This window comes from Lepidochelys olivacea, assembly GCF_965140295.1.
Source record: "Lepidochelys olivacea isolate rLepOli2 genome assembly, chromosome: 13".
NCBI lineage: Eukaryota > Metazoa > Chordata > Testudines > Cheloniidae > Lepidochelys > Lepidochelys olivacea.
Genome location: NC_140423.1, coordinates 2,224,343 through 2,251,658, shown reverse-complemented (window position 1 = coordinate 2,251,658; position 27,316 = coordinate 2,224,343). Strand labels below are relative to the sequence as shown.

The 27,316-nt window shown below is 44.5% G+C and overlaps 1 protein-coding gene across 1 annotated transcript in view; it reads right to left on the bottom strand.

Moving 5' to 3' along the window:
• The window catches only part of NOL4L (nucleolar protein 4 like), a 104,756-nt gene that overhangs the window by 51,348 nt on the left and 26,092 nt on the right, over positions 1-27,316 (bottom strand). Inside the window, exons 3-4 of the mRNA XM_084645731.1 lie at positions 27,116-27,227; positions 13,334-13,443 (exon numbers count right to left, since the gene is read on the bottom strand). Coding sequence (XP_084501857.1) covers positions 13,334-13,443; positions 27,116-27,227 — 222 coding nt within the window. The remainder of the gene's footprint in view (positions 1-13,333; positions 13,444-27,115; positions 27,228-27,316) is intronic.

The following is a 27,316-nucleotide window of genomic DNA, read 5'->3' as shown; positions in this document are numbered from 1 at the left end:
GGAGAGGAATATAATTAATGCCAGTCAACATCATTTTAATGGAAAATAGGGCTTGTCAAACAAACCTGATTTCATCCTTTAAGGAGATCTGTCAGTTTGCTGATTCTTAATCCATTTAAGGTGTGCTTTATTGATACTGAATAGTGCTAATTTTTTACAAAAAAAAGTCTATTACACCCATGCAGCTACCTTTATCAACTACACCTGTAATCTCCTTACAGGTTTGTTTGACAAGATCTATTTCCCATAAAAATTATGTTGAGTGGCATTAATTATATTGACAGGTTTCAGAGTAACAGCTGTGTTAGTCTGTATTCGCAGTCTCTAAGGTGCCACAAGTACTCCTTTTCTTTTTATTAATTATATTCCTATCCTTTAATTCTTTATCAACTGAATCCCTTATAATCTTTTTCTTTATTTTGCCCAGGGACTGGCCTATCTTTCTTGCCCTTTTTGAATATTGGCACAACATTAGAACTCTTCTAGTCTTTTGGAATTTCCCCAGCATTCCAAGATTTGTTAAAAATTAACATCAGTGAGCCAGAACTCTCCTCCACCAACTCTTTTAGGACTCTTGGATTCAAGTTATTTGGACCTGATGATTTAATTCTTTTATCCTCAGTAAAAGTTGTTTAACAACCTCATTAGTTACTAATGGACTGGAAAGTACTTCATTATCTTCATGTGATATGAGTATATCAACCTGCTTCATTCCAGATACAGAACAGAAATTTTTACTGAACACTTCTGCCTTTTCTGAATCACGATTAACAATTTTACCATCTCCACTGAATAATGAGCCTATACCATTGTTAGGATTTCTTTTGTTCCTAATATACTTTTTAAAAAACCTCTTTATTGTCCTTAGCTCTGCCAGCCATGGATTTTTCCCTGATACCTTTGCTTTCCTTATCAATTTTCTACACTTCACAACTTCTAAATTATATCAGTTGTTAGTCACTTCCCCCTTTTTCCATTTGTTATGTGTGGCTTTTTTATTTTTAATTGCTGCCTGCACTTTGCCACTTAACATGGATGGTCTGTTAACCAAAGTTGTCCTCTTTCTTGATGGTGGAATCATGGCTTTTTGGCCTTCTTCTTAAAGAACTCCCAGTTTTCATTCACATTTTCCTGTCTAAATTTTTCCTCCCAATCAATTTTTCTCATAATTTTCTTCAGATTTGGGAAATTAGCCTACTTGAGGTACCAAATCTATATAAGGTTGGTTGGGACTGTCCTCTGTTTGCCCATGTTGAACGTAATCAGGTTAGATCATTGTTCCTAAGCAACCACCAACTTCCAATTCAGTGATTAATTTATCTTTATGCATCAGAATGAGATCCAAAACAGTTACCTCATGTTGGGTGCAATACCCTTTGTGTTAGAAAATTTATCATCTGTAATTTTTAGAAACTCTAATGATGATTAACTACTGGCAGCATGAGACTTCCAGCATATGTCTCCCAACTTGAAGTCCCCCATAAAATGCCAGGAAAGTTACAGGTGACAGGATGGGTATAAACTGGTATGAGAGTACAGGCTGAACGCAGAATATAGATATGGCTGTAAATTTTAAAGGGCAATATAGTTTAAACCACACAAATACAATCCTGAACACTGCTCTAATACAGCTTTCACCAAAACACCAAGGCAACAGAGATTGTGACAATGAACTTATCTTGAGTGGTTTACACAAAATAATTCACAAGAGAAGGGGGAAAAACAATACATGAAAGTAGTGAAATTCTTAAATTTAGAACCATTTTGTCCCCAAATATTATTCACTGGATAATTTTTATCATCGTTAAGAGTTTCAAGCCAATATTCAGAGTTGAATCAAAAGGCTAATATACATACTAACTTGCACCAATTCAATGTAATTGATTTCCTAAAACCAATTTAGTTATTTTGCTGAAAGTCTATGTGTTGATAATTACTAACTTTAGCTAAACTGACTTCAGCCTTATTCTGAAATAAGCCTGTCAACACAGAGAATTGCACTGAAATAACTAAATCGGTTTTAATTCACAGCTATTATTATTTCATTGTAAGTCTGTGTGTAGCCCAGTCTTAAGTGAGGCTAGAGAAGAGCTAAGTTGTGGAATTTATATCTTTTTCTGATTCCCTTGCTACTTGTACCAGCTACTTAAGACTCCTTCGGCTCCCTTTGACTTACACCCATTTGCCAATACATAATTTGTACTTGTCTCTCACTGCAACCTCTGTTTTTCTTCTTGGCATTGTATTTATCAGTATTTAATTTAGGAACCAAAGGAGATTCTTCTTCAGGGCAGAAGAGGGCAAAAAATATCTCTACAAAATAACATTTATTTTCAAGTGACTGAGTGAATGCAGTGCTCATGAGAGGAAGGGATAAAAGTCCTGGCTACAGCCAAGCAGCACGATATGTTTCCCTGTACAATTTTGCCAAATACAACTTCCTCCAGTACTGTAACACTCTCTGTTGTCCCAGCTATGGGTCCCCGCAGACAGCTCGGTCCAGGCACCTTAATCCTGACCTGTGACACCTTAGCCCAGAGCAGCAGCTGCCAATCATGGCAAATTTGATGTTGGTTCTGTGAGCTGCACAAAGGGATGAGACTACCAAACTCACTCTCACGTGACAACAAGTCAGTTCTGAACTAAAGATCCTGAAGAGGAAAACCTTGTGTGCTACATAGAGCCAGTCCCAATATTGCCAAGACTGCCGCAGATTTTAGAAACCCTGTCCCAAGAATTTGCATTGCTGACAAAAGACCCTAGGCTATACCTTTTTCCTGCTACCTGGGGCTGCTCTGAACTGTGGGGCAGGCAAACGGAGAGGTTAGCAGCTGACAAACTTCTTTCCCAGCCAACCTAACTTAGCTCTCTCTGTGCCTCTGCCTTCCCCCAGTTCCAGCTCTGCTTGTCTCATTGAAAGCCTAGAGTTAAGAATGGGGGTGAATCCCAAGCAGGCTGGCTTGATAGAAACTCTCCGAGGATGTCTGAGAACTTGATTAATGAGTACAGCATGGAGAAGGCAGAGGAGAGGGAGCCAGGAGGACTCAATATTGCATACAAACTATTGTAGACACAGGGATCCTTTCATCCCTTAGTCCCCCAGCTGGCGCTTGATCCTGAAGGGTGTTTAGCAACCTCCACTCCCCTTGACTTGAGTTGGACTGGGAGGTGCTCACTACCTTTCACGATTATGCCTCTGATATGGAGAAAATGTTTTCTGAAAACCTGTTCTGCATACACCTCATCCTGCCCTCCTAGCACATCTCAAACTCCCACTGAAATCAGTGGGAGCTTGGGATGTGTAAGGAATGCAGGACTGGGCCAGGCCCTACCATTCCTCCCAATCTCTTAATATAGCACAAGTTAGTGTGGGAAACCTACAGCCACCAGTAGAAAGCTTATGCTAGTTCAGCTCCAACAGCAGCTCCTGCCATTTGTTCATTATATAATCTCCTGGCCTGTTTCTGTATCATTTATACCTGGTTACCAAACCCCAGATTGGACTGTATTGAAACTGCCAAAACAGCAGCATGTCCAGATCAGAGGGAGTCAATTTGGCATTTCAATTTAAAGATTTGTTCCTTTTAAAGTCTTTAGAGTCTGCCAGGCATTGTGTAAGATAGGAGGTCTTAATGGAAGTCATGCTGAATGGCTTAGTATGAACACTGAAAAAATAAATTCAGGACTGAGCTGGAATAAAACCAGAAGGAATAGCTTGCCCAGAGAACAACTGCCCCAAACTTGGACTACCCAAGCATTTAAAAAATGATAGTAATTCATCATTTAAAAATTAGGTGGCAAGGCTAAACATTAGGGCTAAACAGCAAACATTTTCTTTTTGCTCTTTTTAATTACTAGCTTGTAACAGTCAGTTCAGCAGATACTGTAGTGCACCAGCAGTCATCCTACAGTGAGTTACTTCTGCACAATGTAGAAAGTATAAGGGGCCTGAGTCTCCTCTCACACCTGTGCGAATTTGTTTAAAACCAGTGTGAGAGGAGACTCAGGCCCCAGGAGCCTCTGCATGTTCTTGTGATCTCAAACTAAGTGGTCTGAGTCATAATTCTGCTCTGAGTTATGCCAGAGTAAATCTATTGACTCCAATGGAGGTATTCCAGATTTTCTTAGGAGTGAGAATAGAATTTGGTCTGTGGTTTTCAGAGTAACCTCATTACTCATGGGGAGCTATTTTGTAATGTTGCTTTCCAAGGTCTGTACTCTCTGCAGGAGCCCCTTCTTGTCATTTATGAAGGCTCAAGTAGACACTCCTGATTTTACTATCTTCTTTGTTCCTCAGCACAGATAAAACATTCTAATATTCTTCCAGTCTGTGCTTCCTTTTGAAGACACTGCTATTTTAATATTCGCGTGTCTAGCAGCACCCGTAAATCATAGACATGGCACACAATTTTTCCTGGATAATGAAGTTAAAAGGCCATCTTGACATCCATTCATTTAATGGTTTCAGTAGATCAGTTACCCCAAGAAAAGTGAGTTCCCCATGGTGCTGCTGGGCACAATTAATCATTTATGGCAGAAGCCAAGAGGAACACAAGTCAGTTATTTACTTTACTTCTATTAGTGCCACCAAATGCTAGTTGATTGCATGGCAATAAGGTGACATTGCTTTAAAGATGAACTAGAAAGCAATAAATAATTACTTAAAACGGTGTTTGTGATGTACAAAAAGAACCTCAAAATGTGTTCGCTTCCACTTCTTCTTAGAAACAGGTCCTGATTCTTGGAGGACTTTTGCAGTCCTTGGGGCATCTGGAACATCATAGCTGGAGACCGAAACCAGAGCTGCAGCTTTCTAATCCTAAAACTCCACATCCTCTTTGCCTCAACTGGGGACTGGGAGAGCAGCAACCTCTAGCTGTGTTTCACATTTCATGTCTTCCAAAGACTGCCCAAGTCCTCCAGAAAAAAGAGCAACATCATTACCTGATGTTTCTAATGTAGAATACAAACAGGGGGAAAATGGGAGGGGGGGGAAACGAGGCCTTTTTATTATTATTCATCACACACAGCAAGATCACCTTTACACTTATTTTCTACACAGTTCTAGGGATAGTGGGGAAGAGAAAACATGGGTTTCTTGAGCTCTAGCTGGCAAGCCAGGCACCTGACATTGGTGAAAATTGTAAGGATTTGCCCATCAGCTCTCCTGTCCTTCAGTCCCCAGTCTTTCCACGCTAAAGTTGCCATGAGACTGCTTCCTTGAGGAGATCACCCACCCATCTGTATTCTGCATTCAGTGTTCCAGGATGCAAATCAGCCTCTTTTTCCTTAGTCTTTGGATTCTCCTGTAATGTCAACTCAAGTAGAAATTCCAGTTGAAAACTTTCAACTGGTTCCAGTTGGCCAGCTAGGTTTTGGAACAAAGAATGGCTCTGTTGGTTGTGGGGGCCACTAGTCCTTGACAAACCAGTACAAAGCAACAGAATCCAAAGGAAAACATTAGAAATTAACAGAGACCAGCCAAAGGACTCTAATAAAGATGACCTGAATGTCAGCTAGAGAGGGCTTGAACATGATTCAATAATGTGGTCCAGGCTCCTCCATCCAGGCAATCCTGAGCACAGCACCGCTGAGGGGCCACTGCACTGTAATATAGTTCCCCACGCGGTCAGTCAGTATCTATGGACAGGCCCTAAAACTACCCTGGAAAATTTTACTTTAGGTAATGTGTCCCTTTGCTCACAGACTTGGAGACCTTTGGGCAGATTTTCAAAAGAGCTCAGCTCCCTTCTTTAGATGGCTAAAGAAATTGGCCAGATTTTCACAAGTGCCAAACAGCTCGCGCTCAGAACCATGGGAGATGCTGCATGCTGAGCACGTTCAGAAATCTGGTCCATTGTGAATTAACCCTCTTAGGCCATGTCTACACTAGAGAGCTTACACAGGCACAACTGTATCAATGCAGCTACCCAGCTGTAAGATTGCTTGTGCAGCCACTCTATGCTGATGGGAGAGACCTCTCCCGTCAGCATTATAAAACCACCTCCATGAGCGGCGGTAGCTATGTCGGCGGGAGATGCTCTCTCACCAACATAACACTGTCCACGCCAGGACTCTGTTAGTGTAATTTATGTGGCTTAGGGTTTGTTTTTTTTCAAATCCTCGAGCAACATAAGTTATATTGACAAAAGTGGTAGTGTAGACGTGGCCTTAATTCTTACTCCTTTCATAGCTGTTTTGCCCATAATAATTGGCATTAAGATGCCTTCATAGATTATAAGCCAGAAGAGACATTCTGATCATTTTAGTCTCACCTCTTGTGTAACCCAGGCCATAGGACCTTCCTGAATTAATTTCTACTTTAAACTAGAGCAGATCTTTTAGAAAAACACCCAGTCTTGATTTAAACATTTCCAATGATGAAGAATCCACCACAATCCTTGGTAAATTGTTCCAATGGTTAATTACACTCACCGTTAAAATTATGCAGCTTCCTTCTAGTCTGAATTTGTCTAGCTTCAACTTCCGGCCATTGGATCTTGTTATCTTTTTCTGCTAAACTACGGAGCCCTCTGTTATCACATTTCTGTTCCTCATGTAGGTACTTATAGACTGTGCTCATCACTTCTTAACCTTCTCTTTGTTAAACTAAGCAAAGTGAGCTCCCTGAGTCATTCACTATAGGGTATTTTTTCAATCCTTTAAGTATTCTTGTGATTCTTCTGTAAACCTTCTCAAGTTCATCAGCATCCTTCTTGACTTGTATAAACTGGAGAGGGTTTGGAGAAGAGGCATAAGAATGATTAAAAGTTTGGAAACCATGCCTTGTAGTAAAACACTCAAAAAACCTTGAATTATCATATGTGCAACTCCTGTGTCCACTTCACTTTTCCTTCACCAATACCGTAACCCTGTCAGGGTCCAATGCATTAGTGACTGTTCTAGGCACTCGGTCACCCAGAAGAAGTCAGAAAATGTCCTTAAGGCTCAAGGTTGAGGGCACCCAGGACACACTGGCTCTCCCAAATATCCCCTCAGGATTAGGTCATGCAGCTAAATCTGATGGAAAGTCCTTTTCCTGTGGAAATTTGAACAGCAGCACTCATCTCTGGCTGCTCTTCTGCTCCCAGGAATCTCACTGGAGTTTAAGCCGCAGACTGAAGGGCAAACTATCAACATTGAATAATTTCTTCCCTCAGTTGTTATATCTTGGAAAGCCTTATGGAGCAGTGTACTCACCTAACCAAGAAACGCTGGTGACAAGAGGAAGAGTTCACAGGATGATATGCCTGATAAACTGAGGGTGAGAAAATATCGGCATTGTGAAGAACAGCTGCAACCCAGGCGACATGTACTGGTTGATGAAGGTAGAGCTGATTATATGCAGAGTGGAAGCAGCTCGAGACGGTAGCCAGTGTATCTGCTTTCTAATTCAATGGGCATTTGGTGAAGCAAAGGGAAAAAGAAACAACAAACTGAAAATCCATGAAATTGCATACTGAGGGACAAGAATGTGACCAATTCAGATTTCTTTTTTCAAAACTAGAAGATCTAAGAGAGGCCAGAGTGAATTAGGTAAACAATGTGATACTTTTCCTTGAGCTAAGAAATCATTTAGGGCCTGAATCCTATAGTTCCAAGTGGGGCATAACTCCTGTTGACATTAATGGGAATTTTTTTCTGAATAAGTATTTCAGGATTGGGTCCTTTAAATATCCTAATCCTCAGGCCACATAGGTTGATCTTCTTCAAGGATTCTGGGATCTTCATATTTTGCAGAAAGCATGGTTTTTCATGTTGCAGAGTTGGCACTGGATGTGGAAGATTACAGTCAAATCCATGATGCAGAGTAACATTTGCAGAGCTACTGGGCTACATGAAGGCCCAGCCCTGCAGAATTTACTCATGCTAAACTCCTATTGAAGAAATCAGTGAAGGTGATGGTACTGGGCCCATACTTATGAGTTTTTGTCATGTGATATGGGGCCATTTCTTGCAACAGTAACTCCAAGTAAACATAGAAATGCCCACTGCTTAAACAGATGTTTAATATGGAAGAATTAATAGTGTTACAGTATCCAAGGGTCAGTTTGGCAAAAACGCTTTCCTCCCTTTATAAATATTTTATATTGATTTTTACGTAGTTACATAATTTATCTAAAGAGGGAAACACTTCACATCATAGTCACAAGGCTCAAATCCCATGAAATACATGACACTCCTAGGCCTTATAAAGAACAAAATGGTCTGATCTGGCACCCACAACATCACTGCGAACTTTGTCATTGACTTCAGTGGAAACAGGTCAAAGCCTTAGACTGCAGGCTCTTTGGAGCAGGGAACAAGTTTTATTTATACAGAGCCCAGACTTGCAAGGCGCTGAATAACCTTCAATTCCCACTAAATGTGGTGGGCGTTGAGGACACCCAGCTAGGGCTGCCAACTTTCTAAGTGCACAAAAATGAACACCCTTGCTCTGCTCCTTGCCCCACCCCTCCTGCTCTGGCTGCGGGTGCAGGCGCTGGGGATGAGGGGTTTGGGGTGCAGGAGGGGGCTTGGGCTGAGGGGTTCAGAGTGTAGGAGAGGGCTCTGGGCTGGTGCAGGGGGTTTGGGTACGGAGGGGTGTGAGGGCTCCAGCTGGGGGTGCAGGAGGGGGCTCTGGGCTGGGACCAAGTGTTCGAAGGGTGGAAGGGGGATCAGTGCTGGGGCAAGGGGTTGGGGTCAGGGGTGCAGGCTCAGGGTGGTGCTTATCTCAAGCAGCTCCCAGAAGCAGCATCATGCCCTGCTCCTGCTCTTACGCAGCCAACTGGTTCCCAGCCAATGGGAGCTATGGAGCTGGCGCTTGGGACAGAGGCAGTGAGTGGAGCCCCCGGCTGCCCCTATGCCTAGGAACAGGAGGGGGGACATGCTGCCGCTTCCAGGGGCCGCACAGAGACACGGCAGGCAGGAAGCCTGCCTCAGCCCCGCTGCACCACTGACCCGACTTTTAATGGCTCAGTTGGCGGTTCTGACCGAGCCACCAGGGTCCCATTTTGATTGGGCGTTCTGACTGAAAATCGGACACCTGGCAACCCTACACCCAGCAGGATCAAGCTCATGAGTTTGCAAAGTGTTGTGTAAATATACAGAACTACAGAAAAGCTTTATACAAAGAAGCATGAAACAGAGCCTCAGAATAACTATGTGCTCTATGAAACTTTATTTGCATAAACTTAAAACCCAAAAGCCACATCAGGAGTTGCAGTTGCTCAGCATTGCTCAGAATTTAGCCCTGAGGCTGTATAGCCTGATCAAAATCTCCAAGTAATTTAAATAAATGCCTTTAGCACCAGTGAAATAAAGAGCATCCATTTGGGGGAAGGAGTGAGCCAGCTAAGCGAATGTGAAACATTAGGATTTCCTTTTAACATTAAGCATGAAGATTTAAGTCACAGCAGCCTCTCAAATTAGCCACCACATCCTTGGGCAGAAATTGGTCGTCGCAGGACCCACTACCTTCACACAGCAGAAATGGCATGGATAAGTTACAAATGTAAGATTAGAATGGATAATACACAAACATTTGGTTCAGCCCCAGGCAGGAGGGATCCAGGGAGATTAGTCCATTTTAACAGATTGCCCCTCTGTCACTTTTTCCACTCTTTCCATCCTGAGCAAAATGATCCTCTTTAATCTTTGTCTGGCTGATTCCATATCCGGAAAAGATGAAAGTTCTATTATAAACAATATGACGCTTTTTGGGAAACTGAGGTGTAGCATCAGTTCCATAAGGTTCTAATACTGGTTAACACCTTTCTCCTGTTCTGAACCACTGGGATAAGGTCAGGCAGAGGAGAACATTACTGTATTGGTACCTGATTTCCTGTTTGTTTCCTTTAATATGTGCTCTTGATCCATCACGTCCAGATGCATCACAGCTAAAGTAGAGTAACATTCATGTCTTCTTTCCACTACGGCACGCTCCCTCAAGCCCCATCCTCCCTACCCCGAGTGGTGCGCTCCTTCCTACCACCCAACCTCTCCCGACCCCTGCCTTGACACACTACCCTCTGCCCCACACCTCCTCGACTCCCACCCCCAGGTACAGCAGGCTCTCCTTTGCCCCACCCTGTCCCCCAGCTACGGCCAGAATCGCCTCAAGCTTTCAGAGGTGTAGGTTATATTTCCAAATATTGTAGATCCTATTTACAGTGGGCCCTGCCTGGCCTGACTTCAGGGGGACTGCATGGCTGCAAGTGACGGCAGGATTTGGCTAGTATGTCCTGGTTTAAAAAGAACCTAGTACATTATCCATGACTGGAACCAGGCTTGAGGACTCTTTACTGACAGATATTCAGTATAATCATTTGGATGTATCTTTCTACTAACAAAGGAATTTTTTGAAGTGGTTTTAACCATGATGGGAGAGCCAGGATTCCTGGAATCTGTTCCCAGTTCTGTCACTGACTTGATGAGTGACCTTGGGCAAGTCACTTAGGGCCATTTTCAGAGGTGCTGAGTACCTCCAGCTTCCATTGACATCAGCTGCCTACCTGTCTGTCTTAGGAGTTCATATGGCAGCCCGTCAAAGTACTCTTGGAGTGTCTTCCACAGAAGATTAAATTGGCAATAGCGAAGTCCCTTGTGAACTTCAACTGGAGATGCAGGTGCTCAGTAACTCTGAAATTCAGACCCTTAACATCTCTATGCATCATTTCACCCATCTGTAAAATAGAGATAATAATGCTTACCTATGTTACGGCGGTGTTGTAAGGTTTAATGAATGTAATCCTTGTATAGCGCTGTGAGAGCCTCAGATAACAATTGCTTCCGAAGTGCACAGCATACATTACAATGTTCTTCTTGTTATGCCTGTGTTGCTGTTCCCTGTTTCCTGGGCAGTGCTGAGAGAATCTTGCCCCTTTTCTCTCATGAACTAGTAACTTATCAGGCTCCTCTCCACCTGCCCGTGTCCTCATGGTGATAACTCCTAATCTCCCCTCCAGTGAAGTCTCTGATGTATTTGACTTTGTATGTTTATGAACATAATTATTCTAATAGTTTCCTTATGGTGCTGTGGTTTCAAGGTACCTCTGTTTGCAAGTCCGAGCTCAGGACCAGGATAATGGAATATGGCACCTGAGAACCTTCTGCTGTTATCAGCTAATTAGTTTATTTTTTTGTTCTTATCTGCAGTCACCTTCTACTCCTGAGCTGGGGAGCCAGGGAGAGGGTTAGTTTCAGAAAGGGAAATAGATTCAGTTAGTAAAATCAAATAGCTCTGGGTATTGGTCTGCCCCAGCAGCAGCCATCTTGTTTGCAGCTTTCTACTCCCCACATTGGACTGTTTTCTAGGCTCAGTTAACCAGATGCAAAAGCATTTCTTGGTAGCAGTACATTTCCTATACATCTTTTTACTGACAGGTTCAAGAACAGAACTTTGAGGACACACACTTGCTATTGCTGTAATTTATTGAGAAAAAATTCCAGACACAAACACTCCTGAACTCCAGAGTTCAAAACTCAGGTCCTACCCCAAATTCTACTGACTTCCAGGGTATTTGGGTTTGGCTCATTGTAGAGGTAAATTCAATCTGGAAATTCAGATCCATATTTATGACTTGGATCCGGGATTTTGGTTAAGATTCATCTCATATTTTTAGTGAATTGAGTTTTAGAGACCAGGTGAAGTCATCTCTTTCACAGAACAGGTAAAGCACAAGCAGTGATTAGGCAAACCTCCCACACAACCCTGCTAATATGCCTCGCCCCTGACGTGAAAGGACCTCTTCCTGTGTTGAGATAGGAGCTCAGTCTCCATGACCCATTTGGTTCATAGCCTTGCAGTAAAAAATGCCGATTATGGTGGGAGTTTTTGTGGACTGAGACCCACCAAACTCATTTCACAAAAGCCACTAAACAGTCAGCAAGTGTTAACAACTTTTGGTCACCCCATCCAAGGATGGACATAAAACCAGTGATCAGATTCTTTGTTTTGCTACTGATCCCGTGAGCCATCTAGCCCCTTGAACTGATCCAGTTTAGAATCCAATTTTCTCATGATGTTCAGAGCCAGTTTCTGAGGAAAAGAGGTTTTAGGCTGGTGAAGATGTAGAGCTGTCCATAATTTTACAGCATCAGACTCCACAGCTGATGGCAAAATCATTAGAACCCCCCAGTTTTTCACAGTTCTAAAACTCTAATATTACCCACTGCACAGAGGCTGTTAAACTCGGGTGTCCAGCATATGCAAGGAAAAGCTATGCCGAAGTGCACCCTCCAACATGTAACTTAGCCCCAGGGGAAGGTGTTTTTTCCACTGACCCAATGAAAAGATTCAACATCTATTTCCTCAGTCCCTGCAAATAACTGCAATCTGGCACTTTACACCCCTGCACTGAATTCTCTCTTTAGGCTGCCATCAGACAACAACCATCCATGGACTTCAACTTCACCGTTCAGGTTAACAATTTACCATTGCCTCCTGCTTGCTACAACACACACACACACCTCCTCAGCTTCTGGTGGTAACGGGGAGGTAGAGAGAAAAACAAAAGGCGATCAGACTCCAACCTCTATTTGCTGGGAAGAAAATCTGACACTTGATTTCTGAAGTGCCAGCAATGGAACTTTGTGGGGAGTCAGTAAAGTGTATTCTTTTTATAGTCTGTTTCCATGGTGCATTGAGGATCCCCTGGCAAATTCTGCAGCTGCAGAACGTTGGAAAATTCCATGGTCGAGGTATAATCATGTGGCAGTCTGCCCCCTCCATTCCCAAATCAAAATCCAGAGGCATAATATTGTCACCAAACAGCTGAGCCTCTTCCCAGCTGGAGACAAGAAGGAAGTGACTGGAGCTGACTCTCCAGCAAGATGCTGAACAACTCATGAAAAGAGAACACCTGAGCAACAGAAGCAAAGCCTAGGGATCAGTCCCGATCTGCTAAAGCCCTTCAGCAGTTTGGAAGATGGCAGAGAAATACATTCCTCTTCATCATGGATATTTTTATATTAATTTCACTTAAAACCACCATATGTCTAAAGAACATGCAGATAGTAATGAACAATAACTGCACTGAATACATTTCTGTTCCTCTCCTCCGTGCCCTTTTGGCAAAAACCTTGCATGGATTTTTAGAGACAGACTTTCAAAAACAAAATGTTGTGTGCACACAACCTACACACAGCAACACTGTCTGCAACCTGCATGTGCACACAAGCTAGACATGTGCAAAACTGTTCCTGTGAAAATCTGGCCATCACTACTTTGAGCTGCCAAGCATCAGCCATTCACCCTACCCCTTCAGTCTGGACAGAAATCTGCTCTGCACCTGGTGCCTCTCAGCACCTCTTGGAGTAAGACACTCTGTTAGTCAGGAAGAGAGCAACTCACCTGCTCCTGTGAATTCATGACCCGCAGTTTCATTTGCTTCAGATAGGTGGAGGTGAGAGGCATGTTGTAGTCAATGATTCCAGAGACCAAAGAGGAAGGTGGCTCATTTTCTGAAGTAAAAAACAAAAGGAAAGCTGCTTTTAGATGTGGGAGCATTGCAGCACGGACCTGACACTGTACTACCATCAGCATTATTTAATATCTGAATTGCAGTCACCCCCCAAAGCCCCCATTCCGAATTTAGGCCCACAGTGCTACACGCTGCATAAATGCCCCACCCTGACAGGAATTCCCTTTCATTGCAATGAACCATCCTATGTGGAAATGGTTACACACAATGTAACATTTTTAGTTTGGGTGACTAAACATTAAACGCAGAATGAAACATCGAACCCTGCCAGAAGGCTCAAAACCACCTCTGTCCAAATGGAACACAGAGAGAGTTTCACAAACAACCAGCTTTTTCCAGCCAGTTGTAGTGCTGCAAAGTCACTAAACTGGGAGGAGTGGTAGATACGCTGGAGGGTAGGGATAAGATACAGAGGGCCCTAGACAAATTAGAGGATTGGGTCAAAAGAAATCTGATGAGGTTCAACAAGGACAAGTGCAGAGTCCTGCATTTAGGACGGAAGAACCCAATGCACAGCTACAGACTAGGGACCGAATGGCTCGGCAGCAGTTCTGCGGAAAAGGACCTAGGGGTGACAGTGGACGAGAAGCTGGATATGAGTCAGCAGTGTGCCCTTGTTGCCAAGAAGGCCAATGGCATTTTGGGATGTATAGGTAGGGGCATTGCCAGCAGATCAAGGGACGTGATCGTTCCCCTCTATTCGACATTGGTGAGGCCTCATCTGGAGTACTGTGTCCAGTTTTGGGCCCCACACTACAAGAAGGATGTGGAAAAATTAGAAAGAGTCCAGCGGAGGGCAACAAAAATGATTAGGGGTCTGGAACACATGACTTATGAGGAGAGGCTGAGGGAACTGGGATTGTTTAGTCTGCGGAAGAGAAGAATGAGGGGGGATTTGATAGCTGCTTTCAGCTACCTGAAAGGGGGTTCCAAAGAGGATGGATCTAGACTGTTCTCAGTGGTAGCTGACGACAGAACAAGGAGTAATGGTCTCAAGTTGCAGTGGGGGAGGTTTAGGTTGGGTATTAGGAAAAACTTTTTCACTAGGAGGGTGGTGAAACACTGGAATGCATTACCTAGGGAGGTGGTGGAATCTCCTTCCTTAGATATCTTTAAGGTCAGGCTTGACAAAGCCCTGGCTGGGTTGATTTAGTTGGGGATTGGTCCTGCTTTGAGCAGGGGGTTGGACTAGTTGACCTCCTGAGGTCCCTTCCAACCCTGATATTCTATGAAAGTCGCACCCATTGTCATGGATACTCCTTCATTTTGGGGTGAATGTTAAGGCAGTTTTGGAAGTATCTCCCTCTTGTGAGGGAGATTGTGTTTCAATGAGATAATTAAAATAATCTTTTTATTTATTTATTTGCTTAAACTGTCCCTACTGACAGCTTTCTATACATCCACATGAAGACTTAGTGATCATCAGGAAGACAGATTCAGACCACTCAAGCAAACAGTATTTCCAGCCAGTCAAGTAGAGTCCACCGTAAAGCAAACTCTTAATTATTTTCTAGACCTTATGTCATCTCTCCCTTGTCCGCTAGGCCATAGGCATCGACTTCCTGAGTTCCCAGGGGGATGCTTGACCCCTGCTCCGTCCCAGGCCCCGCCCCCACTCCCACTCCCACTCCACCGCTTCCCGCCCCTGCTCCTTCCCCTCTGGGGAACTAGCCCCAAATGAGAGAAATAGACAAAACTTCAAGAATGCATTCAGGGCAGCAGCCAACTGACCCGAGAGCAGCCAGTGGGCCATAGTGGAATAGCCATTGTCCCAAAGTCCATTGTTAATAAAATACTGTATCTTAATTTTCTTTCTTTTGGATGGCTGGATGTTGCTCTTCTCTTTCCCTGGCTTTGGTCAATAGATTAATTAACACTTCCTTGCCTGCATGTCACAAGCACACAAAATAACCCACTATCCTATGGGGGATAATGTTAACTAGTGAAACAAAAACTGCTAACAACCCAGAGCAGAAGGCACTCCTACAAACTGGTTGCAGGAAAGGGGAGAAAGCTCCCAGGGACACATATCATGTCTTTGCCAAATGGGACTAAAACTAATTCAGAGCATCGTAAGATTCAAATAAATAAATCTGCAGGCTAAAAGCTGTGCTGAGATCAGGCAGTCTCAAGCAGCATTAATGAAATGAAAACTATGATCACAGTAGGGTCTATGCGGTAATATGATCAGGCACCTGACTGGAGTTCCTGCAAAATACTATTTCCTAGCACTTGGTGACAGAACTTGGAAGCTGACACTTACTCCAGAGCATGAGCTGGACCTGGCAAAGGACATTTAGTAAGAGCACCCAGCAAGTCTGAGCCTGTAGCCTCTCAATATCATGGCAAGACCTGATTGTAGAAGAAAAGAAAGAATCTAAGAGGACGGGTGGAAAAGAGCAGTGACTTCTTCAGGGAAGAAGGAAACACTGCACTTTCATCTGTGTATGTGGCCATAGTATCTTGGTGTACCCTATGGCTAGTGCTTTTTGTCTTCCCAAGAGCAGTCCCGTGTTATGAATCCAGTTTTAAGAAAAGAGGACTCATGCACAGAGTGAGAGAAGCATGCATTATGGGTTTGCAGCAGCTATAGAGCTAGTGTGATGGGGTACAGTCCCCACACCGTTGAATGAGGTCAGGTAGGCCCAATCAGCCAATTAAGCTGGAAACACAGGAGATGTAGGCTGAGTGAAGGCCGCTAATTAGAAGGAAGCTTACCTGTGAGGGAACAGGGGGTGTCTGTCTATAAAGCCATGAGGCTGGAAACAGTATGAGAGGCAGCCTTCAGTCTCTCTCCCTGAGGCAAGGGAGAAGGAAGGGAAGCAAAGCTTAGAAGAGAGGAAAGGAAAGTGATCAGGAACAGTCAGCATGGATTCACCAAGGGCAAGTCATGCCTGACTAATCTAATTGCCTTCTATGATGAGATAACTGGCTCTGTGGATGAAGGGAAAGCAGTGGACGTGTTGTTCCTTGACTTTAGCAAAGCTTTTGACACGGTCTCCCACAGTATTCTTGCCAGCAAGTTAAAGAAGTATGGGCTGGATGAATGGACTATAAGGTGGAGAGAAAGCTGGCTAGATTGTCGGGTTCAACGGGTAGTGACCAATGGCTCCATGTCTAGTTGGCAGCCAGTATCAAGTGGAGCGCCCCAGGGGTTGGTTATGTGGCCGGTTTTGTTCAATATCTTCATAAATGATCTGGAGGATGGTGTGGATTGCACCCTCAGCAAGTTTGCAGATGACACTAAACTGGGAGGAGTGGCAGATACGCTGGAGGGTAGAGATAGGATACAGAGGGATCTAGACAAATTGGAGGATTGGGCCAAAAGAAATATGATGAGGTTCAACAAGGACAAGTGCAGAGTCCTGCACTAAGGACGGAAGAATCCAATGCACGCTACAGACTAGGGACCGAATGGCTCAGCAGCAGTTCTGCAGAAAAGGACCTAGGGGTTACAGTGGACGAGAAGTTGGATACGAGTCAACAGTGTGCCCTTGTTGCCAAGAAGGCCAATGGCATTTTGGGATGTATAAGTAGGGGCATTGCGAGCAGATCGAGGGACGTGATCGTCCCCCTCTATTCGACATTGGTGAGGCCTCATCTGGAGTACTGTGTCCAGTTTTGGGCCCCACACTACAAGAAGGATGTGGAAAAATTAGAAAGAGTCCAGCGGAGGGCATCAAAAATGATTAGGGAACTGGAACACATGACTTATGAGGAGAGGCTGAGGGAACTGGGGATGTTTAGTCTGTGGAAGAGAAGAATGAAGGGGGATTTGATAGCTGCTTTCAACTACCTGAAAGGGGGTTCCAAAGAGGATGGCTCTAGACTGTTCTCAGTGGTAGCAGATGACAGAACGAGGAGTAATGGTTTCAAGTTGCAGTGGGGGAGATTTAGGTTGGATATTAGGAAAAACTTTTTCACTACGAGGATGGTGAAACCCTGGAATGTGTTACCTAGGGAGGTGGTGGAATCTCCTTCCCTAGAAGTTTTTAAGGTCAGGCTTGACAAAGCCCTGGCTGGGATGATTTAATTAGGGATCGGTCCTGCTTTGAACAGGGAGTTGGACTAGATGACCTCCTGAGGTCCCTTCCAACCCTGATATTCTATGATTCTATGATTCTAAAGCTAGGAAGGGTTTACTTAGTAGGCCTAAGGGAGAGGGGGCTGATGAAAAAGAAGCTTCAAGGAGCATGGTAGGCAGTCATCCAGGGGCAAGAGCAGTAAGATTGGTAAAGTCCCTGACCAGCTGCTTGCTATAGGGCCCTGGACTGGAACCCAGAGCAGATGGCAGGCCTGGGTTCTCCTACCATCCACTGCAGAGTGGTATTGCTAGGGGCAGTGAATAGGAAGACTGCTGGAGTCACTGTGGGCATGACACAGGGCAGCCGCATGCTGCTGGTGCAGAAGGACTTTGAAAGACTCCCTGGGAAGGGGAAATCATGGTGTAACCCAGCCAGAGGGCGGAGTCATGAAGCAGCTGTATTGCGACTCCGTGAGCGAGAGGAGAGCTGCAAGGGTGGAAGACCAGAAAGGGGGCACTGAACCGGGTGGAGCTAATCCCAGAACTGCCAGAAGGGGGCACCACCCAACAGTGAGTAGAGCGCCCTGTGACAGAGGGTTGTCATATTTGGGCCATATCCTCTTTTTCCCACTGCCCCAAGCATGAGCAAGGGTGGGTCTGTGTGAGATGAAAAGAGAAAAAACTCTCCCTCTAGGATGCTTCGTATCCACTGCTGAAGCCCTGAGGCTGAAGTAGCCTTTGCCGCTCTTGCATTTCTGCTCTGCGGGGATCAAATGGTTAGTGGATCTGAACATACCTGGGCTTGTCTTCCACTCCTCCTCCTATCCCATCCTATGTGGCGATGCGCAAGGTGTAGTGCCCAGAGGTGGGGACTCACTATGCTTTGGCAGAATCCCAGCTAGGACGGCATGAGTAAGAGCAATGGGATGAAATTCTTACGAACAGAAAATGGAGGCGATCAGGAGGAGACAAAGGTCTATTAGTCTCCAGGAGATGTGGTGCAAGCACCATCACCCTGGGACCTTTAAAACTAGTCTGGACAAAGCACTCCTGCATTGTAAGGGGGTGGACGAAGTGGCCTTAAGGGTCTTTTCATCGTCTAGCGTCTATGATTATACCTTCCATAGCAGTACTACTATATGGCGGGGTTGTTTTTTTTTTCTCACTATGTTGCTTTGCTTTGGTTGTCTTCTACCATCTCTCTGTTAAAATATTAAAACAAAAAATAATAGCTTTAACTTTCTGTAAAAAGTCACCATACAAATATTGGGGTGTTTCTGTCATTATGACACTCTTTCTGCCTTTGTTTCACTGGAATCAAAAGTAGCTGAACCTCAACTGTTGGGAATGGGCCACATCCACCCTGAATGAATTGGCCTTGTTAGCACTGACCGCCCCCCACTTGGCAAGGCAACTCACATCTTTTCATGTGCTGTATATTTATACCTGCTTACTGTATTTTTCACTCCATGCATCTGATAAAGTGGGTTTTAGCCCATGAAAGCTTATGCCCAAACAAATTTGTTAGTCTCTAAGGTGCCACAAGAACTCCTTGTTTTTGCTGATACAGACTAACACGGCTACACCTCTGAAACTCAGTTGCTTTAGATATTCAGATAAATGAATATAGCCCTTCATTAATAAGGAGTGAGCATAGAGTGCTTATAACATGTCAGCAGCAGTCTAGGATTAATCTGTTCTTCGTTCTCAGAGGGCTGGTTTCGGGGGTTCCTCCAAGGACTGTATGTGCAGAAGGTTTATTGGTATTCTAGGGATCTCTCTCCCCTAACTAATGTATACAGAGGACATGAGCTGATAATGACAAACACTCTGCCCTCCAAAGACCTCTGCCGCTGGCAAGAGGAAGCGGCCTGAAAGCAGCTGGACCTTGAAGACCTCTGCTGTCTGACCAGGTGGGGTAGCAGTTTGAGGAGCACAAAGTGATATCCTCAGAATATCTCGGTAGCGTGAGTCGGGGAAGGTGGAGGGTGTGTCTGCAGTGGCTTTTATCCAAGAACCTATGCGATCAGAGTGGGAGAAGAGATTAACAGTAGCCTCCTTCCAAAGATTCTTGCTATTCGGGGCTTAAGGCGAGCAAGGTGACATCAGCTGACCCTCAAGGATCCCTGCTTTGATGACCAGTAGTGGCTTCTCATGAGGCTCTCTGCCCCTGCAGAGCCTGGTGGCAAACACTACTTCTCATAGCTTGTTCCCTGCTTCCCGCCAGGCTTCCATCTTTCACATCACAATTGGGTGCTGAAGTAATTAATGCAGTTCCACAAATGGGGGATGATGTCATCAAATAGCGAATAAGGAGCAGGAGCAGATGAACTCTGACAGTCAGATTCTGCCTTCAGTTACACTGGTGTGAATCTGGAATCATGCCATTAACTTCAACACATTTACTGTGCATTTACTTCACTGTGACTCAGATAAGAATCTGGCCCTATGAAAACAAAGATTTTTCTTTTTCCCCCAAGCCAAAGTATCTAGTAATAAAAGCTAAGGGAAACCTTTTTTTAACAAGCCCTGCAGGGACTCCACATTTTATAGTCCTGCATACTGAATCCTACTAGGGGGCTGCTGCACTGGTTTATGCCGTTATTGTAAAATACTGTCTTAATATTTTTATAAAGAGAAAAATACACTAACTCCCTGCCATGTCCGGAAACTATATATAACACAGGCAGAATTGTTTAGACTGGAACTGGACTGATCCTAATTCCACATCGGTGTAGCTCCAGCGGAGTTACTTTTTACACCAGCATCACTGAGATTATGATGAGGCCCAGCGTTGTTCTAAGTTTCCTATAAGCAAGACAATTTGTTTTCATGCATCACATTGGTGCCCTGCAGAGTTCAGCACAAGACCCATTTACTTAGGGATTTTTCTGATCTGGAATGCTGCGAGGTGAGATTTGTTTGATAAATGATGGAGATGAGGACTGGAAGGGAGGGTTCAGATCTTTTCACCCTACAGAGTTACATTTTATATGTGGGTGTGTGATCTTTCACCAAATGCCAATGTGATCTATTCCAAATAAATTTCCACATAAATAAATATCAGTGGAATTAGCCAATGTTCTTGATAAGAGTTAATCTATTCCATCTGTCTTTTATAGGTTTCTAGGTAGGCTCTGTGCACTGCACAAAATTAAAGAGGAGAAAAGCTCAGAACAGAAAGGCATTTGTCTCTTTCTACCCCTCCTGACTGAGGAGCAGTGTGAAAGATTTTTTTGTCTGCTTGGTTTATTTTTGAAGAGCATTGATTTTGAGGGAAGGCTTTATTGAAAAGGTCTCTATTACACTTTGATCAAGACAGTCAGGCTTTGGCTCAGTCTAGTCTCTTCTGACCATGAGTTCCATAGCTGGGTTCAGTTACTGAGGGTGTGTAGCATCCAGTGCTGTCTGGCCAGAATCTGAGCCTGTACAGCTGCACTGCCTGTGGGAAACACAGCTGTTTCAGGAGATCAGGAACAATAACGCAGTATCTGAAATAGCCAAGTCCCATTCCATTAAGGGCTTGGAAGAACAGGGTCATGGCCTATCTCAGTGGTGGGACAGACAGCTCTGTTGGTGCTAGATGTTATTCAAGTGCTGTGAATTGGGTCTAGGGGACCCCTTATCAGACTATCCTATAGCCCAATGGTCAGAGCACTCTCCTGAGAGCTGGCAGATCCCTGTTCAAATCCCTGTTACCCCTTGGGTGGAGAGGGAATTTGAACTGGGGGTCTTCCGCATCCTAGGTGAATACCCTACCACTGGGCTAAAAGTGATGAGGGAGCTCTTCCCTCCCCGAAACCCTGACCTCTAGCAAAAGCACCTAACTACAAAGAGGGTTTCCAGTTGACAATTGCTAGCAGAGATAAGTGCATCCCTGAAGTCAAGACTTAGGTGCCTATCTCTGAGAGAGGGGTGGTGTTTAGTGTACACCGCTAAGTTGTATCTCCCCTTGTCTAGCTTAGGCAGCTTCCTGACTAGCATACTGGCTTTTATGAACGCCAGTCGAAAGCACCTCTCTCCCCACTCATTGTATAGGGAGCCTAGGTGCCTAACTCAGGCTTTGTGAATCGCAGTGTGTTTCTGTGATTTTTTTTCTAGGCACCTAAGAACCTTTGTGCATCCAGGCCTGATTCTTTAATCAGCAACATGGGAATATGCTGTAGTAATGAAGCATAGGCTAATAAATCCAGGAGAGCTGGCTGTATTTCAAGGAATCCCTGTTGAGGTTACAGGGACAAACCATCCCGATGTGTCGAAAGAATAGTAAATATGGCAGGCGACCAGCTTGGCTTAATGGTGAAATCCTAGCGGATCTTAAACATAAAAAAGAAGCTTACAAGAAGTGGAAGGTTGGACATATGACCAGGGAAGAGTATAAAAATATTGCTCGGGCATGTAGGAATGAAATCAGGAGGGCCAAATCGCACCTGGAGCTGCAGCTAGCGAGAGATGTCAAGAGTAACAAGAAGGGTTTCTTCAGGTGTGTTGGCAACAAGAAGAAAGCCAAGGAAAGTGTGGGCCCCTTACTGAATGAGGGAGGCAACCTAGTGACAGAGGATGTGGAAAAAGCTAATGTACTCAATGCTTTTTTTGCCTCTGTTTTCACTAACAAGGTCAGCTCCCAGACTGCTGCGCTGGGCATCACAACATGGGGAATAGATGGCCAGCCCTCTGTGGAGAAAGAGGTGGTTAGGGACTATTTAGAAAAGCTGGACGTGCACAAGTCCATGGGGCCGGACGAGTTGCATCCGAGAGTGCTAAAGGAATTGGCGGCTGAGATTGCAGAGCCATTGGCCATTATCTTTGAAAACTCGTGGCGAACGGGGGGAAGTCCCGGATGACTGGAAAAAGGCTAATGTAGTGCCAATCTTTAAAAAAGGGAAGAAGGAGGATCCTGGGAACTACAGGCCAGTCAGCCTCACTTCAGTCCCCGGAAAAATCATGGAGCAGGTCCTCAAAGAATCAATCCTGAAGCACTTACATGAGAGGAAAGTGATCAGGAACAGTCAGCATGGATTCACCAAGGGAAGGTCATGCCTGACTAATCTAATCTCCTTCTATGATGAGATTACTGGTTCTGTGGATAAAGGGAAAGCAGTGGATGTATTGTTTCTTGACTTTAGCAAAGCTTTTGACATGGTCTCCCACAGTATTCTTGCCAGCAAGTTAAAGAAGTATGGGCTGGATGAATGCACTATAAGGTGGGTAGAAAGTTGGCTAGATTGTCGGGCTCAATGGGTAGTGATCAACGGCTCCATGTCTAGTTGGCAGCCGGTGTCAAGTGGAGTGCCCCAGGGGTCGGTCCTGGGGCCGGTTTTGTTCAATATCTTCATAAATGATCTGAAGGATGGTGTGGATTGCACTCTCAGCAAATTTGCGGATGATACTAAACTGGGAGGAGTGGTAGATACGCTGGAGGGCAGGGATAGGATACAGAGGGACCTAGACAAATTGGAGGATTGGGCCAAAAGAAATCTGATGAGGTTCAATAAGGATAAGTGCAGGGTCCTGCACTTAGGACGGAAGAACCCAATGCACAGCTACAGACTAGGGACCGAATGGCTAGGCAGCAGTTCTGCGGAAAAGGACCTAGGGGTGACAGTGGACGAGAAGCTGGATATGAGTCAGCAGTGTGCCCTTGTTGCCAAGAAGGCCAATGGCATTTTGGGATGTATAAGTAGGAGCATAGCCAGCAGATCGAGGGACGTGATCGTCCCCCTCTATTCGACATTGGTGAGGCCTCATCTGGAGTACTGTGTCCAGTTTTGGGCCCCACACTACAAGAAGGATGTGGATAAATTGGAGAGAGTCCAGCGAAGGGCAACAAAAATGATTAGGGGTCTGGAACACATGACTTATGAGGAGAGGCTGAGGGAACTGGGATTGTTTAGTCTGCAGAAGAGAAGAATGAGGGGGGATTTGATAGCTGCTTTCAACTACCTGAAAGGGGGATCCAGAGAGGATGGTTCTAGACTATTCTCAGTGGTAGAAGAGGACAGGACAAGGAGTAATGGTCTCAAGTTGCAGTGGGGGAAGTTTAGGTTGGATATTAGGAAAAACTTTTTCACTAGGAGGGTGGTGAAACACTGGAATGCGTTACCTAGGGAGGTGGTAGAATCTCCTTCCTTAGAAGTTTTTAAGGTCAGGCTTGACAAAGCCCTGGCTGGGATGATTTAACTGGGAATCGGTCCTGCTTTGAGCAGGGGATTGAACTAGATGACCTCCTGAGGTCCCTTCCAACCCTGATATACTATGATTCTATGATTCTATGAAATGTCACATGCTTAATTGGGACAATTTCTAAAAAATATACTCACCGCAATGCCTTTCAATAACTAGCTATGAATAAATGGCACACATAATCCATTTAATTGGAACCTCTAGGCTGTCCATAAGTCTGCTCACAGGAGTTAACTGGTGGGAGTTGGTATTTAATAGGAGAAATTTCCTGGTGTAGGGCACTCTGTTCATTTTATTTTGCTTCTCTGCTTGATGAGAGTTGCCAAATGCATCACATTTGCCTTAATATTTTAAAAATGTTTTAATTCTCTGTATTATGGGTTGTGTTTAATTATTTTTGTTCAAGAAAACCTTCCTGAGACAGTTTTGTTTTGTACTTGGTAACACAAAATACAAGTTTACAACTCACTATAACAAATATTATAAACACTGACTTCAGTGGCATTTTTTCCTTTTACACCAGCAGAGAATTTTGCCCAGTAGTATGCATTGTTTCTGTCTTTAAACTCCAAGAACTGATACGTTTACAAAGGAAGGATAATGAAACTAAATACCAGAGTTGTAGTGATAATTTGGTGTATACTCTGATGTAGCATAATCTTGATTATCCAAACACTCTGTTATCCCAAATAGGGTCACAACCTGCATGTCTATTAAGTACTGCAAATTACTTCATTATCAGAAACTTCAATTATTCAAACTTATTCATTATCTTTCATTATGTAACTAATAGTTTATAGGGGAAATTTAAGACCAAACTTGCTCAGAAATATAAGTTTTGAGGCGGGGAGGAGAAGGCCTTTGCAAAATCTAAAACCAACAGAAATATCTGCAGTGTCTTTGACCAAACATTAGGGCATGGTGCTAGTACAGGAGAATTAGAAAGTGAAACTGACCAGAAAAAAAAATGAAACTGACTAGTCTATTGTCCTTGTCCAATTTGAGAAAAGGCAAAAAACAAAACCAAACAGCATAAAAAGTGAAAGAATTGTGCAAAAACAATTTACTGTTCAGTTTTAATATATTAATGTATTATCAATAATATAGGTAATGACATTCTTTTGGAAAAGAAATACCATTGCTAACCACACCACGTCCCGATATCCAGTCAATGACAGCATTTCAATGTGAAATGCCTAGAGTGGCGGTTTTCAAACTGTGGATTGGGATCCCAAAGTTGAGTCCCTTTTTAATGCGGTCGTCAGGGCTGACGTTAGACTTCCTGGGGCCTGTGGTCAAAGCCAAAGCCCAAGCCCCGCTACCTGGGGCCCAAGATGAAGCCTGAGGGCTTTGGCTTTGCTCAACCCCCATGGGGCATCAGGGTTCAGGCTTCGGTCCTCCCCCTGTGGTCATGTAGTAACTTTAGTTGTCAGAAGGGGCTCATGGTGCAGTGAAGCTTGAGAACCCCTGGCCTAGAGTTGCCTGTACTAGCAGAACTAGCAGAACTAGTGGAAGGTTGGACATATGACCAGGGAAGAGTATAAAAATATTGCTCGGGCATGTAGGAATGAAATTAGGAGGGCCAAATCGCACCTGGAGCTGCAGCTAGCCAGAGATGTCAAGAGTAACAAGAAGGGTTTCTTCAGGTATGTTGGCAACAAGAAGAAAGCCAAGGAAAGTGTGGGTCCCTTACTGAATGAGGGAGGCAACCTAGTGACAGAGGATGTGGAAAAAGCTAATGTACTCAATGCTTTTTTTGCCTCTGTTTTCACTAACAAGGTCAGCTCCCAGACTGCTGCGCTGGGCATCACAAAATGGGGAAGAGATGGCCAGCCCTCTGTGGAGACAGAGGTGGTTAGGGACTATTTAGAAAAGCTGGACGTGCACAAGTCCATGGGGCCGGACGAGTTGCATCCGAGAGTGCTGAAGGAATTGGTGGCTGTGATTGCAGAGCCATTGGCCATTATCTTTGAAAACTCGTGGCGAACCGGGGAAGTCCCGGATGACTGGAAAAAGGCTAATGTAGTGCCAATCTTTAAAAAAGGGAAGAAGGAGGATCCTGGGAACTACAGGCCAGTCAGCCTCACTTCAGTCCCTGGAAAAATCATGGAGCAGGTCCTCAAAGAATCAATCCTGAAGCACTTGCATGAGAGGAAAGTGATCAGGAACAGTCAGCATGGATTCACCAAGGGAAGGTCATGCCTGACTAATCTAATCTCCTTCTACGATGAGATTACTGGTTCTGTGGATAAAGGGAAAGCAGTGGATGTATTGTTTCTTGACTTTAGCAAAGCTTTTGACACGGTCTCCCACAGTATTCTTGTCAGCAAGTTAAGGAAGTATGGGCTGGATGAATGCACTACAAGGTGGGTAGAAAGCTGGCTAGATTGTCGGGCTCAACGGGTAGTGATCAATGGCTCCATATCTAGTTGGCAGCCGGTATCAAGTGGAGTACCCCAAGGGTCGGTCCTGGGGCCGGTTTTGTTCAATATCTTCATAAATGATCTGGAGGATGGTGTGGATTGCACTCTCAGCAAATTTGCGGATGATACTAAACTGGGAGGAGTGGTAGATACGCTGGAGGGGAGGGATAGGATACAGAAAGACCTAGACAAATTGGAGGATTGGGCCAAAAGAAATCTGATGAGGTTCAATAAGGATAAGTGCAGGGTCCTGCACTTAGGACGGAAGAACCCAATGCACAGCTACAGACTAGGGACCGAATGGCTAGGCAGCAGTTCTGCGGAAAAGGACCTAGGGGTGACAGTGGACGAGAAGCTGGATATGAGTCAGCAGTGTGCCCTTGTTGCCAAGAAGGCCAATGGCATTTTGGGATGTATAGGTAGGGGCATTGCCAGCAGATCAAGGGACGTGATCGTTCCCCTCTATTCGACATTGGTGAGGCCTCATCTGGAGTACTGTGTCCAGTTTTGGGCCCCACACTTCAAGAAGGATGTGGATAAATTGGAGAGAGTCCAGCGAAGGGCAACAAAAATGATTAGGGGACTGGAACACATGAGTTATGAGGAGAGGCTGAGAGAGCTGGGATTGTTTAGCCTGCAGAAGAGAAGAATGAGGGGGGATTTGATAGCTGCTTTCAACTACCTGAAAGGGGGTTCCAAAGAGGATGGCTCTAGACTGTTCTCAATGGTAGCAGATGACAGAACGAGGAGTAATGGTCTCAAGTTGCAGTGGGGGAGGTTTAGATTGGATATTAGGAAAAACTTTTTCACTAAGAGGGTGGTGAAACACTGGAATGCGTTACCTAGGGAGGTGGTAGAATCTCCTTCCTTAGAGGTTTTTAAGGTCAGGCTTGACAAAGCCCTGGCTGGGATGATTTAACTGGGAATTGGTGCTGCTTTGAGCAGGGGGTTGGACTAGATGACCTTCTGGGGTCCCTTCCAACCCTGATATTCTATGATTCTATGAACTCATTTGCGTTTACCTTTGGGCTCCAGTCCGTTGGAGTTAAAATGCATCCTCTTCTGGCACTCAGTGCAACTCATCAGGAACCTGGTCACAGCTTCTCTTGGAAGGAAAGCATAGGTCTCTGCAATCTGGGAAAACAATGAGATGTCTGTGTATCCTCGATAAGAGAGACTGCTTAACGCACAGAACCTGAGTGATCACAGGCCTTGTCCCACTT